The sequence below is a fragment of the Triticum aestivum genome, chromosome 1B (assembly GCF_018294505.1).
Source record: "Triticum aestivum cultivar Chinese Spring chromosome 1B, IWGSC CS RefSeq v2.1, whole genome shotgun sequence".
Taxonomy (NCBI): Eukaryota; Viridiplantae; Streptophyta; class Magnoliopsida; order Poales; family Poaceae; genus Triticum; species Triticum aestivum.
This window is the reverse complement of record NC_057795.1, coordinates 36,054,602-36,070,606: the sequence shown is the minus strand read 5'-3', so window position 1 is coordinate 36,070,606 and position 16,005 is coordinate 36,054,602. Positions and strand designations below refer to the sequence as shown.

Here is a 16,005-nt window from a genome sequence, read left to right as displayed (position 1 = left end):
CCCACCGACCGCGCGCCGGCCGCGGCTCCTGCCGGCCCGTGCGCCTGGTGCTCCCACCCCCGGCCGGCCCTGCCCTCCACCGCCGCCCCCTGCTCGCCTGCTGCACCGGCCGCCCCTGCCTCACCGTCCCCGGCCGCGCCTGCCTCACCGTCCCCGGCCACCCCTGCCTCACCGTCCGCGGCCACCCCTGCTTGTTATATATGTGATAGATGCATGTTGTATGGATGAATGGATGGATTGATGTATATTGGTTAGTTTGAGATGTTGTATGTATGGATTGATGTATATTGGATGCATGTTGTATGGATGGATTGATGGATGCATGTTGTATGGAAGAACAAAATTGGTATATTTGAGATGTTGTCAAATAGCTATAGTTTCATTTTGTGATGTTGACAAAATTTGTATCTGATGAGTTGTTATTTTATCATGATGATCTTGCTAACAAAATTGAAGAACAAAATTTGACACTTGATGAAAATTAGTATTTGAAGTATCATGATGATCTAAAAATTAGTGTTTGAATTGTCAATGCTTTATGTGATGTGATGCCCTCAAATTTTTGACTCGGTAAAGTTTACAGGCTTTGTGGTATTTCATCTCACTGGAGCCTTCGTCGTCTGGGTTTGGTCCGTGATCCTGCCGCTGCTAGACTACTTCCTCTACAGCGGAGGGTGAGCTACGAATCCACCTTCAACTCCTAGCCTCTTTTAACTAGATTGAATTTTCACATCAAGTCACGTAACCTAGGTCTCCCGTCCGAAAGGGTTGCATCGATAAATATGCATTCAATTGCATATTTATCACCGCAGCTCTTTCGGATTGTCCAGCGCTTTCCACGGACAGCCCGAGGATGTGTAGATTGGGTACGTTGTTCATGCTCTACCCCGTTACGACATAGGATTTCGGTGGCACCTCCCTGTTGTTCTCCGGATGCACATTCTCTCGGCATTTTGACGAGACGTGTAATTGGAGAACAACGGGGAGGTGCTGCCGAAATTTTGTCTCGGAATGGGGTAGAGCATGGACCGTACTCAATCTACACATTCTCGGGTGGGATTAGGACCCATCTTTACCTATTAGAGATGTAGGTGGATTAAATGTCGTTTCTCGTCAACCTTGTAAAAAATAAAATATTGATGTGGGTAATTTAAATGAATCCTTAATTTTGTTGTGTGGCTTCCAATAAAGCAGAGATGGCAGATAATCAGTGGATGTATAGTGGGTTTTTCTGTCGGAATCAAGTAACAACAGAGTGGGTCGAGAAAACTGATTTGTTTTTGAAAGAGATATTCTGTAGTCCAATGAGGATGGTGCCAGAATGCCCATGTGCCAAATGTAAGAGACGTATCCGCAGAGATAAGAGTGAGATGACTAATCACCTTCGCATGAATGGATTTATGCCCAACTTTAATATGCCGATAAACTTTGCCCAGCGGGACCGTGGTAGAGAGGATGTGATACGACAACGCATCGCTGGTTATGCGGACGATGGGGTTAGAGACATGCTAGATGATGTCTTTGCTGCACAGCCGACACCTCCGTCACATTAAGTGAACGAACCGGAGGAGCCGGAGGAAACCACAAAGGCCTTCCTGGAAATCTTGGCCTCTTCAAAGAAACCTCTCTATGAGGGTGTCGAGCTGTCTGTGATGGATGCCATCTCACAACTGATGGCAGTCAAGGCTGAGTACGGCTGTAGCCGAGGTTGCTTCGAAGCATTTCTGGGAGTATGGGCTAACAGCCTGCCTGAGGGCCATGAACTGCCGAAAAACATGTACGGTACGAAAAAAATCATGAAGGGGCTCTCCATGGACTATGAGAAAATACATGTTTGTCCAAAGAATTGCCTTTTGTTTAGGCATGAGTATGCGGATGACAACTACAGTAGGAAGTGTGGTTCCTCTTGGTATATTGAGGTGGTCGATAAGCATGGTCAGAAGCAGCAGCTAAAAATCCCTGTGAAGGTTCTTCGGTATCTTGATTTTATAAAAAGACTGCAGCGCCTTTTCATCACCGAGGAGTCTGCCAAAATGATGAAGTGGCACAAGGAAGGGAAAAGGTACAATCCAAAAAAAATTGTACATCCATCAGAAGGTGAAGCATGGAAGTCATTCGATATAGAGTACCCGGAGGAAGCAGCTGAGGCTGGGAATGTCAGAATTGCTATAACAGGTGATGGGTTCAATCCATATGGTATGTCGTCTAATCCATACAGCTGTTGGCCCGTATTTGTTATTCCGCTCAATCTCCCTCCCGGCGCCATAATGCAACGCAAGACCATGTTCCTGTCACTTATAATTCCGGGGCCTGAATATCCGGGGAAGAATTTGAGTGTGTTTATGCAGCCGTTGGTGGATGATTTGCACCATTCTTGGTACTTCCCGAGGTTGACATACGACCGGCATCTGCAGAAAAATTTCTTGATGAAAGTTTGGCTACAGTATTGCATGCATGACTTTCCCGGCTATGCCCTGTTCTGCGGATGGTGTACAAGTGTAAAGATGCCTTGCCCAGTGTGCATGCAGGCCTTGATTTTCATTTGGCTGAAGAAGGGTGGCAAGTATGTTGCCTTTGACCTGCATCGACAGTTCCTCCCTCCAGACCATCCTGATAGGGAAGACAAGAAGAACTTCACAAAAGGCAAAGTTGTCCATGAAGTAAACAAGATTCCAACATTTTCTGGTGCGGATGTGCTTGCTCAGCTGAAAGCTCTTAAGCCTGCCGGTGAAGGGAAAGGCAAAGGCAAAGGCAAAGGCAAAGCCACAGGCGAAGACGAGGGCAAAGGAAAAGGTAAAGGGAAAAATGTTTTGAAGGATATGGTGAGACGCACAACTGGACTCACATTACCCCCTTCACGCAGCTTCCCTATTTTAAGGACCTCAAACTTCCATACAACATCGACGTGATGCACACCGAAAAGAATGTCGCAGAGTCCCTTTTTCGCATGATCCTCAACATTCCTGATAAGACAAAGGATAATGTTAATGCTAGAGTCGATCAACAGAATATTTGTGATAGACCACGTCTTCACATGCAGCCTCCCACAGGCAGTCGAAAATCTTGGTTCAAGCCAGATGCTGACTTCGTACTTAAAAAGGATCATAAGATGGAGGCATTCAAGTGGCTGAAACACGTCGTGAAGTTCACTGATGGTTATGCGTCGAATATAAGTAAGGGGGTCAATCTTTCAACGGGCAGAGTGACCGGGCTCAAGAGTCATGACTATCATGTATGGATTGAGCGGATTATGCCGGTGATGGTTCGGGGCTATGTTCCCGAGCGTGTCTGGCGTGTGCTTGCGGAGTTAAGCCATTTCTTCCGCACGCTTTGTGCTAAAGAAGTATGTCCTGAGAAGATAAAAGAAATGCATAAGAAGGCGCCGGAGTTGATATGCAAGCTAGAGAAGATCTTCCCGCCAGGCTTCTTTACTCCGATGACACATCTCATTTTGCACCTCGCGAACGAGGTATTGTTGGGGGGCCCTGTGCAGAATCGTTGGCAGTACGGCCCTGAGAGACAGAACAAGCATCTGAGACAGAAATGTGGAAACAAAGCTAAGATTGAAGCTTCCATAGCTGAGGCAGTTATCCTAGAGGAGGTGGCAGACCTCAGGACAGCCTACTATCCGGACCATGTTCCCACGTTGCACAATAAGGTGTCTCGATACAATACAGAAGAACCCAAGTATAAACCCAAGTTGCCTCTATTCATCGGGCAAGGTGGCAGGGCTGGATGCTCGACATCTTATGTCATGCCACGAGATGAGTGGGAGGATGTCATGTTCTATATCTTGCACAACATCAAGGAAGTTGAGGATGAGTGGATGAGGTAATACCTTTGCACCATTCTTTTAGTCAATTCGTTATGTTCACTTTGCCTAGTTCTTATACCGCTTTTCTTATTGTAGTCGATTCGTTGAGGAAGAGTGGACGGGAATGCTGCCTCCTACTGAAGCGGAGGCACTTGCTCTTCTCCGAAAGGGTGCTGATGGAAGGAAAAATTTCGTTGCGTGGTTCATGGAGAAAGTAATTTTTCACACTTCCCTATTACCCATTTCACACTTCCAATTAAACTCATGCACCCTATAATTTCAATTAAACTTGTAGGGAAATGATCCGAACGAATCAATGGATGAAGAATTGAGATGGGTTTCCATGGGTTTTGACCCTACCGTCATGACATGCCAAAAGTATGATGTGAATGGGTATCGCTTCCATACAGAGGAGCACCAGAACAGTCGGCCTGATCCCAAAACCATAAATACCGGAGTCTTCACCGAAGGAGATAATAAAGTAGATTACTACGGAAGGGTAGGAAAAATATACGAGCTTACATTCAAACGTGGCCGTAAACACCTAAGTCTCACTGTGTTCAAATGCCGATGGTTCGACCCCAAAAAGGGTCTGAGACATACGCCTTCTGTTGGTTTAGTTGAAGTTAAACCATCAACCGTCTATGCCGGAGCTGATCTCTTTATCGCCGCTACCCAGGCCACACAAGTATATTATCTGCCTTACCCATGCCAGAAAGAGTACCTAAAGGGTTGGGAAGTTGTGTTCAAGGTGTCGCCACATGGTAAGCTACCGGACCCGAACGATGATGATTACTACAACATAAACCCCATGACATACGAGGGAGTGTTCTTTCAAGAGGAACATGATGACGTAGTCCAAAACAAGGAGGATGATGACTTGGGTTATGTTGACCTGGACCTAAACGACGACGGCGCACGGATTGATGGTGAGGCAGTTGTGAATCAAAGAGACATAATTATGCTTGAAAAGTTAAATGAAGACGCTGACGCTGACGATGAGGAAGAGCCTCCACTTCCGTCAGACAACAAAGAAGATATGCGGGATAGTGATGATGAGACCGGTCGACAAATAGATTACAATAGTGATGATTCATATGGGTTCTAGAAAATGTAAGTTCTTTTAATGATCATTACAATAGTATGCTTAATGTGCTCTTCTGTTATTAATGTCTTTCCTGTATGCTTGTTTTTTGATATCCTTACTAATTGTTTATTCTCTTCTCAATGCAGGTTTGCTAATCATGGGCAAGTCCAGCGGTGCCAGTTTCCTCAGTAAACTCAAAGGAGGACTTACTCGGAGTGGACGAGCCCACAAGGTTCCCTCCCGACTACGCGGCGATGGCACCTCACAGGGAGGTGGAGGGGTCGGAGGAGGAGACCCTGGAGTAGGAGGGGGTGGGGGGAGAGCCCCTACAGGACGAGGAGGGAGGGGGGAAGCAACCGGGCCAAAAAACTCCGGGCCGTGTCCGAAATAGGAGGGTCTTCTTCGATGCCCTCCTATGCTGAGGCAGCTTCTGAGTCTGAGGAGGAGGAGTATGTTCCTGATGGCGAGGAGGAGGAGGCCGAGGAGGTGGAGGCCGAGGAGGAGGAGGGTGAGGAGGAGGGCGAGGAGGAGGGTGAGGAGGGTGAGGAGGAGGGTGAGGAGGGTGGAGGGGAGGTTGACCCCGAGTTGTGGGGTGACTTGCCACCGGGTGCTCCGCAGGGGTGGCTGCGTGGTAATGTCGGAGTACCTACACCACCTTCTATCGAGGCGCACAAGTGGCTCATTGAACCTGTGGGGACAGAGTAAGTGCATCTCAATCATATTTTCAACACATGACAACATTTTCTTATTGTACACATGGCAATCCTTTGATTCTTTTGCAGTAACTGGATCCTTCGCAGAGGGGGCCGTAAACCGAACGGCCTTATCACTGTCCTGTTGAAGGAGTTTTGGCATGGCCTATTCTGCCCGCGGCCAGACAGGGACCCGCAGCTGCGTGTTTTGGCCACAAGCTGGGCCCACTACGAGGCTTGCAGAAACGCGGAGTACGGGACGGCCGCGAAGGCCGTGATCACCAAATTTTGGGTAAGTTCTCTTCTGAATCACTTGTCTTCAGTTTCGTTCATAGTTTATCATTGAGTCACTCAACTCATGCCTTGTTTGCTTCTGGTTTATGCATGATTGCAGCAACTCTATAGAGTTCTTGACGAGCACAAGGCCGGAGCCGACGTGGTCTTACTTGCGGCTGCGAAGAAGAAAGCTCGTCAGTTGCAGTACGAGGTGCGTTGGGTTTCCGTCTCATAGTACTACCACATCTACCTACACCAAAAGATGACCAAAACTCAAGCACAGAAGCAAAAACTTACCATGAGCAGGGAGCAGTTCATGATGGTAACTATTACTGACTTTTCATTGTTTCAAGCAGTCAACTATATGTTTCGTGCTCACATGTCATGCTTCCAAAATTTGCATAGGTTGTTCCTCGTTGGTGCTATGGAATGCATGACGGATGGGCGAGTTTGGTGGATAGGTGGGTCGGTGACGATGCAGAGTTTGCTGCCAAGAGCATCAAGGCCCGGGCTAACCGTGGAAAAGACGGGACACACGGCCAAGGAAACAGGAACCACTGGGGCTTCAAGGCCATGAAGGTATATCTATATGCATGATGCATTTTCGTTCTTCTTTACCGTCATGTTCTTATGTATGGCTAACTTCTGTTTAACGTTGCAGGAGGACAAGTTGCAGAGGCCGCTCTCAGACATGGAGTCGTGGAAGCTGGCCCGCGAGCGGCGTGATCGCAAGGAGGGCGAGAGCTAGTACTACGGCAACACCGAGCAACACCTGGAGTCTTACACTCAGAACTATCAGAAGTTGCATCCGGATGTTCCCGTTCCTGAGGTCGCCCAGTCTCAGATCGACGACACGGCGGTGGTGGCCATCCAGAGTAAGTCCCATGGCCGGTATCCGTGTTTCGATGGCTTGATCACTCCTTCGATCTCGTACACACGGCTTCGAGCTACCAACCCGAGCCCGTTAGAGAGTACGGGGCGTTCATAGCCTCCCTTAGTCCGCCAGCGTGCTGTAAGTACTTCCCCTTATCTTCTTTGTCTCTATCTTTCTTAGTTTATTTTTAGCACTACCCACTTAGAAACAACCTCAAATTTGTAGGCATATCAGGCCTTTCTCGAGCATAGGCATATTGAGGTGAGGGAGTACTTGCAACGAGTGAAGGCAAACGATGATTACAGCCGTCAAGTGATGGCGGTTAGTTTTGCCCTCTTAAAACCAAGCTCAAATTAGCACTTTCATTCCTTCTGACTTTCTAGTTTGCTTGTTTAACTAACATCCAGGCTATGTTGGCGTCTTGGACTAACCGCACGGAGCCACCACAAGTTGGACCCCCACCACCACCTGCGGGAGACGCCCCACACATTCCCACGTTCGAGGAATGGCTGGCACTAGGCGGTGATACTCCGGTTAGTACGTTTGCCTAACTACTGACAAACTAGTTCTCGTTCATTCAACACTATCATGTCATATTTACCGTTAGAATCTTCTCTCAAACATGTAGGGGACCGGTGGCTCGACTCCTGCTCCGTCGACCCCAGTCACTCCGATCTGCCAGAGTGATGGTGGAGGTGGACTTGGCGGTGGCGGTTTTGGCGGAGGTGGACTTGGTGGTGGTGGTTTTGGCGGAGGTGGACTCGGTGGTGGTGGTGGTTTTGGCGGAGGTGGACTTGGCGGAGGTGGACTCGGTGGTGGTGGTGGTTCTGGCGGAGGTGGACTTGGCGGAGGTGGACTCGGTGGTGGTGGTGGTTTTGGCGGAGGTGGACTCGGTGGTGCTTGATGTCGATGATGATTCTGTGTATGCGGCCGTTGTGCCATGCCTTTCATGTTTCAACTTTTATGATGTTTCATGTCTTGCACTACTTTTATGTTTGTGAACTTTCGCCGGTGATGATCTTTAGATGATGAGCTTGACTATGTTTAAATGATGATGATGAACTGTCATATTTCATATTATTCTGCTTTGAAATGTTGTCAAATGAATTGAAAAAGAGAAAACAGGGAAAAAAACTATGCCTACGGCAAAGCCGTCGGCATATATATGCTCAGGAGCCACCAGGAGGCGCCACGTGGCAGAGATATGCCTACGGCAAAGCCGTCGGCATAGATTTACATCTATGCCGACGGCTTTGCCGTAGGCATATCTCTGCCGCCAGGCCGAGCCAGGGGACGACACGTGGCAACGGTATGCCAACGGCTTTGCCGTAGGCATATCGCTGCCACGTGTCTTCTCCTGAGTCGCTAGCGGTTTTGACGATGCCGTCTGTTGCCGTCAGACGCAAAACAACGCCGACGGCTAAACTATGCCGACGGCTGCCCCACGGCCGTCGGCATACGCTCCTATGCCGACGGCTATACTACGCTGACGTGATCTACACCGACGGGGCTATGCCGATGGCAGCCGTAGGCATAGATCTATGCCGATGGCATATGACCTATGCCGACGGCCCTGGGCCGTAGGCATAGCCCGCGAGTCCGGTAGTGCACACATATGATTAATAATGGTGGTGTACATACGTATGCAGAAAACTGAAGCTGTTTAAGCATGTTCCAGGTGATTAATAAACTGCTGACTGCTAACGTCGAAGGCAGCTAGATCAGGCTCAACTCAGCTGCAAGTTTTGGTTTTGGGTCCAGAGGCTCAACATCGCACATGCTACCAATTACCAAACCAATGCAAAGCTGCATGCTGCATGCTGCATGGACTGTATAGCAGACTAAGTGACGTGGATGCCATGCTAAGATGGTTGCTAAAGCTCTACCTGTACCTTAAAAAAAACTACCTTGTTCATGGGAACTAGAACTTTGGAAACTTTATAGACACGGCAGAGTAATTTTGCATGTAGAAAGCTGCGTTTTGACGAAGATTACATTGGTGTTGTTCACGGTTAAATGCACTAGAGCAATCTTGTGACCAGATTGTAAAAATAGAGCAAGGTTTGATGGAACTACTCAAGGAGCAGTGCTTATGGCGTGTGCCGTAGTTTCGTATATTTTTTTCTCGCCAGGCTGAAAAGGCGTGAATATTGTCTATAAAGCGGAGTGTATCCCAACCAAGTCCATCCAAAACCAAATTAATTTGGGTTCACTGTGGATTTCACTTTCATAAGGTGGGAGTCCCCTGGCTTGCCATTGAGTCGTGAACTCATGATCGAATTTTATTTTTAGGTACTTTATACTGAGTATTGAGGAGCCTAGAAATCACTCGTAAATCAGTCTTATACTCTTCACATAGAATATCCTCAAGCCAACATGATATGGGTGCCTACATAATATACTCCAATCTGCGAGTTTATATAGTCTTCACCTTTCCCAATATAAGGAGTATGTTTGACACGATGTAATACGAAAAAAATACACCTTATATATTTGAAATAAAGAGAGTATATTTTTATGCATGTCATTTTGCCATTAAAACATGGATGGATAGTAACCGAGCCTTTTATGAACCGCACTTGGCATTCCAGAAAAAGATATACAATGTACAATACATAGGAAGGCTGATGAGCACGGGAATTATTAACACCAAGCGTCTCGAACTGAGAGGTGCTTTTCTTAGGAACTACTTACACCTAGGTGCTTCTCAAAGCGATCCAGTCTCTATTTCGTCAGCATTCCCGAGTTTCTTGAAGTGGATAGGAAAACTCAGATACTTGAAGGGACAAGTTCTGAATTTGCAGTGAAAGAGTCTTCACCAGGAAAAAAAAAACTCATGCAGAATTTATTTCACGGGAAACGCTCTTGTAGAAGTTAATTTGAAGCGGGTTGTTGCTTTATATATAAAACGGAGCGAAAGCGTGTTTAGAGAGAGAAGTTAATTTTGAGCTCAGACAACTTTTCGAAAGCGCATAAAATTAGGTTAAGATGTGCTGCTTGGTACGGGCCATATAATATATATCCGGCTTAGGTATTACACTTATACTCCGGTGGTTGTTTAACAGTAGTTTTAGTTAAGGTGGCTTTTCGGCTGGATGAAGCCACAAACTGGAAGAGGCCTTTTCTTGATACTGCCAGCCAGCATTTGTTGGTGACTGAGTGAGTGCACAAGCTACGTATCAGATTCAAGATACTGTTTCATGCGGCACTTGGGACGGCCATGAGGCGTCTCATGAATGAGCTCGTCATTCATCAAGCATAATTGCCTTTCCAGATTGTGATGTTGGTCTAGTCACGCATGACTCACAGCCAAACCCATGCAAGTGTACACAATTTAGGATTTCAAGTACTACATGCCTAGGTAGTTCCAGGGAAAATGGGAATCCTCACTGACACAAAGTATCATCTTCCATTTTATGAAATGAAGTTTTTATCTTGTTGTAGGTACCACACTTCGTAGAATCTCGCGGCAAGAATCTGCAACTGGTGTCTATCCAAATTCGTATTGGATACTGAATTAATATGTTTTTCTGAGTTTCTTAAGACATGTTTCTAGAAGAGGAACAGTTGACCCAGAATCTAATTGGACGCTTGCATCATCATCATGCACGATCTGCTGCATATTTATCCATTAGCTAGCCCAAGAGAAAAGAAGAGATGCATCATGGTTCCATGGCGCCGCGTTACGTGCAGCTAGCTACAGGAAGCGGCAGCTGCTTCTTGGTCTTGTTGTAGGGGTAGCTTGCGCTGTTTGTTTAATCAGAAACTCATGCAGAGATGGTTAGAGTCACTGCTGCCGTGCTACTGGCTGATTACTTTAGTTATGGCTTAGTTCCTTGTCTATAAATACGGATGCAGTTTGATGCGCTCTTCTTCATCCATCTGTCCATAGCCAATCTCAGCTGCTTCTTCTTCTTCTTCTTCCATTTGTCCATCTGATTAAGCTTCTTCTTCCATTTGTCCATCTGATTAAGCTTCTTCTTCAGTGGTTAGTGAGCAATGATGAAGAGATTTGCGTTCGAGGAGAGGGATATGGCGCGCATGCTGCTGCTGGTGTCGCGGGAGCAGGCGATGCCGGTGGCTGCACGCGGTGACCGCGCCCCGGAGCGCGCGTTCGTCTGCAAGACGTGCGACCGCGTGTTCCCGTCGTTCCAGGCGCTGGGCGGGCACCGGGCCAGCCACAAGAAGCCGAGACTGGACGGCGACGGCGACTTCAAGCCCAAGATGCACGGCTGCTCCATCTGTGGCCTCGAGTTTGCCGTCGGCCAGGCGCTCGGCGGCCACATGAGGCGTCACCGTGCCATGGTTGCAGGAGGCGATGGCGTCACAGCGGGTCCGCCGGCGAAGACGACCGACAACCTTGAGGACAGTAACAACGCCGTTGTGGTTGTTGGCAGCGGAGGAGGCATCAAGCCCGGGCTGTGGCTTGACCTGAACCACCCGCCGTGTGACGATGTGGGTGGCAGTGACGTCGATCATGGCGAGTGCGGCCATGACACCGCAGCCGCTGGGTACACGTTCCACCAGTTTTTGGATGCCGGCGCCATGGCGGTGGACTGCGTCGGCTACTAGCTCCTCTCCCTCTATTGCCGGGGTTTTGCTGGACAGTACATTAATAACTGTGTGTGTACTTACTACTTTAGGTTCTCTTTTCACTTGTTCTTCTTCTTCTTCGATGAAGACATTAATCCACATTTTCTAGTAGCAGGTTAGATGAGTGCCTAATGGAAGGGCATGACGCACATAGATCATTTCCTTTTGAGATGACAGTGTGCTCAATTTGGTGACTTGGAGGCCCACCAAGACTAATTACCTTGGGTTTTGCTGTTATTATTATTGATGAAAAAACCTTTGGTCAAGTGGCTCAATGTAATTATATTGTCATTGTAAAATATACACCTGAACCCCAAATCCACCCCAAACGTCCGGACGGGCTGCCCGATCAGTGTTCGGACGCAAAAACGCTACCCAACTGACCTTCTCATAGCCAGCCCAAACGCACGGACTGGCGGACACACGCCCATATCCAGTCCAACTCTGGGGCGAATACGGAGACGCCCAGACGCGCCTGAGCACGCCCACCACGTCGGATGCGGCCCATGCTGGCCCACCTGACCCGGCACAAAAGGACCCTATGGGCCACATTTCACTCCACTCCACTCCCCTCCCGCACTACCAAGCTCCTCTCTTGTCAGCCCCAGCATTCTCATCCATGGCGGTGCACGGATCTGACACTGACATGTTCGGATCCGAGGACTAGGAGCCCACCCCTTGCAGCCTCGAGGAGAAGATGGCCATCGTCTGCACTACTCTCCAACGCTCCCAGGAGGAGTGCGCCCTCACGCGGGAATCCCCCCGCCCAACTCGTGTTCGGATCCGGAGCTGGCGGATCATGGGTGTGACGCCTGGATAATCAAGCTACAGTAAATCTCTGCTAATGATGCCATGTCACCTTGATTACTGTTGCAAATCTCGCGTTGGATCGAAACCTATTCAAAATTCAAATTTGAAATTAAGGCAAACAACAAAAGTTTTCCAAAAATAAAACTAAAATGTTCTAAATGTGTCGGATAAATCATAGGTAATTGTGGTGGAAAAACCAAACTGCGATAAAGAGTATAAAGGCTCTAAAGTAATTAAACAGTAGTTAAAACAATTAAATAAAGGCCTATTGAATTTTATAAAATATCAAATTATTTTTGGTTAAGGATTAATGTGGCAGTAGCATATTTACAAATACTAAGTTAGGTGCTAGTGATAAGTTTTACAAAACTAAAATAAAAAGAAACTAGAAATGAAACACGAAAGAATAACTAAAAAGAAAAAGACAGAGACAAGAATCCTCCCTCCCCCACTGGGCTTCGGCCTAACTGGCCTCTTGGCCACCAGGCCGGCCCACCCCACTCCCCATATCCTTCCTTGTCGGCCGAAACCCTAGGGAAACCACCCCCACTCACCCTGCACACACTCCCGCACAACCCTCACCCACTCTCTCGTCCCTCTCGCCCCCGATCTAGATCGGGGCTCAACCCCGACCGCGCCCTGCCGACGTCACCGTTGTCGCCCGTGGATCCCGCGGCCTGCCGCCGAGCTTCGTCGCCGGATCCGCCGCCTCCTCGTCTCCTACTCACGCCGCCTCGACCACGCCTCCTCGCTGGTCTGCCTCCTCCGACGCCGTCGTCCCCATCGACCACCTCGACCCACGCTGCCCGTACCCCCTACGCTCCCTCGATGAGGCATCGCCCTCCCCCCTTCCCTGCCTCTGCTCGGTGCCGGCCGCGAGCATGCGCACCACTGCGCCGGCCATGCCGTCGCCCCCTGCAGCTCTCGACCGCGCACTGCGTCCACCCGCTCCCGCCCGCGCTACGCCTAGCTGCTGCCGCACGCGCACTCCCACGCATGTCAACACGCGTGCCCGACCCCCGCCTCGCTGTGCCTCGCCCTTGTCGCTGCCGAGCGAGGCCGCCATGGCCTCGGGCCCCTGCTTTCCATGCCCGGCCTCCTTCCTCGGCGTCCACAGCGCCGCTCCGGCCTTCCCGCGCGGCTGCCCCCGCTCTGGCGTCGTCCTCGCGCTCGCCGCGGCCTCCTTCCACACGCGCACCGCCGCTGCTCTGCCGGGCGCCCGCCCCTGCATCACCTCGCCTTCGCCCCACCGCCGGCGTCGACCTCGCCCCGCTCCTGCACCCCCTGCGCCGGCGAAGACGCCACGCCTGCGGCCACATCCGGCGCTCCGGCGCCCTGCTCCTGCCCCTTGCCCCGCCTAGCCGCGGTGGCCTCACCGCGCCGCGCCCCGGCGGCCGACGCCCGCGTGCCCGGGGCTGCCCCGTCAGTCGCCTGGCGCTGCCCGCCTCGTAACCCGTTCGCCCGCGCCCGTTTGGCCCCAGGGGCCTATGACAAACGGGCCCAGCCCCAGAACGTTTTTGTAAAAAAATAATAAAAATAAAAATGAATTAATAATAATTAATTAGGTTAATTAATCATGTTTAATTAATCTAATTAACTAGTTAGTTTAATTAAACATTAATTAGTTTAGCTAAACCCTAATTAACCTAAACAGAGTATGACAGGTGGGCCCTGCGTGTTAGTTTGACCAGTCAACACCTCTGTTGACTGCTGACGCCATGATGACGTCAGCATACACTATTCTGGATAATGTTGAATTAAAATAATTGAATAAATTCTAAAAATGATTAAATCTTTTAAAATTAATATAAAATAAACCGTAGCTCGAATGGAAAAACTTTGTACATGAAAGTTGCTCAGAACGACGAGACGAATCCGGATATGCGGCCTGTTCGACCGCCACACACCCCTAGCATATCGAACACGCAATTTTCCCCCTCCGGTTTATCTGTCCGAAAACGCGAAACACCGGGGATACTTTCCCGGATGTTTCCCCCCTTCGCCGGTATCACCTCTTACCGTGTTAGGGCACACCCTAACACCGCTGTTTGCTTTGTCATGCATCTGTTTGCATTGTATTCATTGTTTCTTCCCCCTCTTCTCTCCGGTAGACTACAAGACCGACGTCGCTGCTGGTGCCCCGACCGACTACGTTGTTGACGACCCCTACTTTCCAGAGCAACTAGGCAAGCCCCCCCCCCCGATCACCAGATATCGCCTATTCCTTCTCTCTACTGCTTGCATTAGAGTAGTGTAGCATGTTACTGCTTTTGTTAATCCTATTCTGCTGCATAGTCTGTCATTGTTGCTATAGTTGTTACCCTTACCTGCAATCCTAAATGCTTAGTACAATATGCTAGTATTCCATCAGTGGCCCTACACTCTTGTACGTCTACCATGCTATACTTCTGGGCCGTGATCACTTCGGGAGGTGATCACGGGCATATGCTATATACTTTATACTGTTACATTAGTTATGATACTGTTCAGAGATGGGGGCTGAAGGGGTAGGTGGCTCCATCCCGGTAGAGGTGGGCCTGGGTTCCCGACGGCCCCCGACTGTTACTTTGTGGCGGAGCGATAGGGCAGGTTGAGACCGCCTAGGAGAGAGGTGGGCCTAGCCCTCGTCGGCGTCCGTGGCTACATCAATTAACACGCTTAACGAGATCTTGGTATTTGATTTGAGTTTGGCCACTAGCCTATACGCACTAACCAACTACACGGGAACAATTATGGGCACTCAATGTCGTGGTATCAGCCGAAGCCTTCGTGACGTCAGCGATGGAGCGGCGCGCGCCGGGTTGGACCGCGTAACGCAACTTCCTTTGAAATGGAGGTTGATAGGTCTGCTCTCCGGCTGTGTACGCAACGTGCAGGTGTGCAATGGGCGATGGGCCCAGACCCCTGCGCGCATACGATTTAGACCGGCATGCTGACCTCTCTATTGATCTTCTGAGGCCGGGCATGACCCAGGAAAGTGTGTCCGGCCAAATGGGATCGAGGGTGTTGGGTTATGTGGTGCACCCCTGCAGGGAAGTTTATCTATTTGAATAGCCGTGTCCCTCTGTAAAAGGACGACCCGGAGTTGTACCTTGACCTTATGACAACTAGAACCGGAGACTTAATAAAACACACCCTTCCAAGTGCCAAATACAACCCGGTGATCGCTCTCTCACAGGTCGACGAGGAAAGGATCGTCGGGTAGGATTATGCTATGCGATGATACTTGGTGAACTTACCATCTACTCTCTTCTACATGCTGCAAGATGGAGGCTGCCAGAAGCGTAGTCTTCGACAGGATTAGCTATCCCCTCTTATTCTGGCATTCTGCAGTTCATTCCACCGATATGGCCCCTTTACACATATACCTATGCATATGTAGTGTAGATCCTTGCTTGCGAGTACTTTGGATGAGTACTCATGGTTGCTTTTCGCCCTCTTTTCCCCCTTTCCATTCTACCTGGTTGTCGCAACCAGATGTTGGAGCCCAGGAGCCAGACGCCACCGTCAACGACGACTCCTACTACACCGGAGGTGCCTACTACTACGTGCAGGCCGCTGACGGCAGTCAGGAGTAGTTTAGGAGGATCCCAGGCAGGAGGCTTGCGCCTCTTTCGATCTATATCCCAATTTGTGCTAGCCTTCTTAAGGCAAACTTGTTTAACTTATGTCTGTACTCAGATACTATTGCTTCCGCTGACTCGTCTATAATCGAGCACTTGTATTCGAGCCCTCGAGGCCCCTGGCTTGTATTATGATGCTTGTATGACTTATTTATGTTTTTAGAGTTGTGTTATGTTATCTTCCCGTGAGTCCCTAATCTTGATCGTACATGTTTCCGTGCATGATTAGTGTACGA

General features: G+C 49.3%; 1 protein-coding gene and 1 long non-coding RNA gene across 2 annotated transcripts; both read left to right on the top strand.

Moving 5' to 3' along the window:
• Nucleotides 1-7,008: 7,008 nt before the first annotated feature.
• Nucleotides 7,009-7,419, top strand: LOC123085829 (uncharacterized). The gene is made up of 3 exons (XR_006439962.1): nt 7,009-7,064; nt 7,151-7,276; nt 7,372-7,419. It is a non-coding gene; the product is annotated as an uncharacterized lncRNA (long non-coding RNA).
• A 3,265-nt stretch (nt 7,420-10,684) lies between these two features.
• Nucleotides 10,685-11,551, top strand: LOC123085823 (zinc finger protein ZAT12-like). Its single transcript, XM_044507529.1, has one exon. The coding sequence runs from the start codon at nt 10,743-10,745 to the stop codon at nt 11,313-11,315; it is 573 nt and encodes a 190-aa protein (XP_044363464.1). The 5' UTR covers nt 10,685-10,742; the 3' UTR covers nt 11,316-11,551.
• Nucleotides 11,552-16,005: the final 4,454 nt, after the last annotated feature.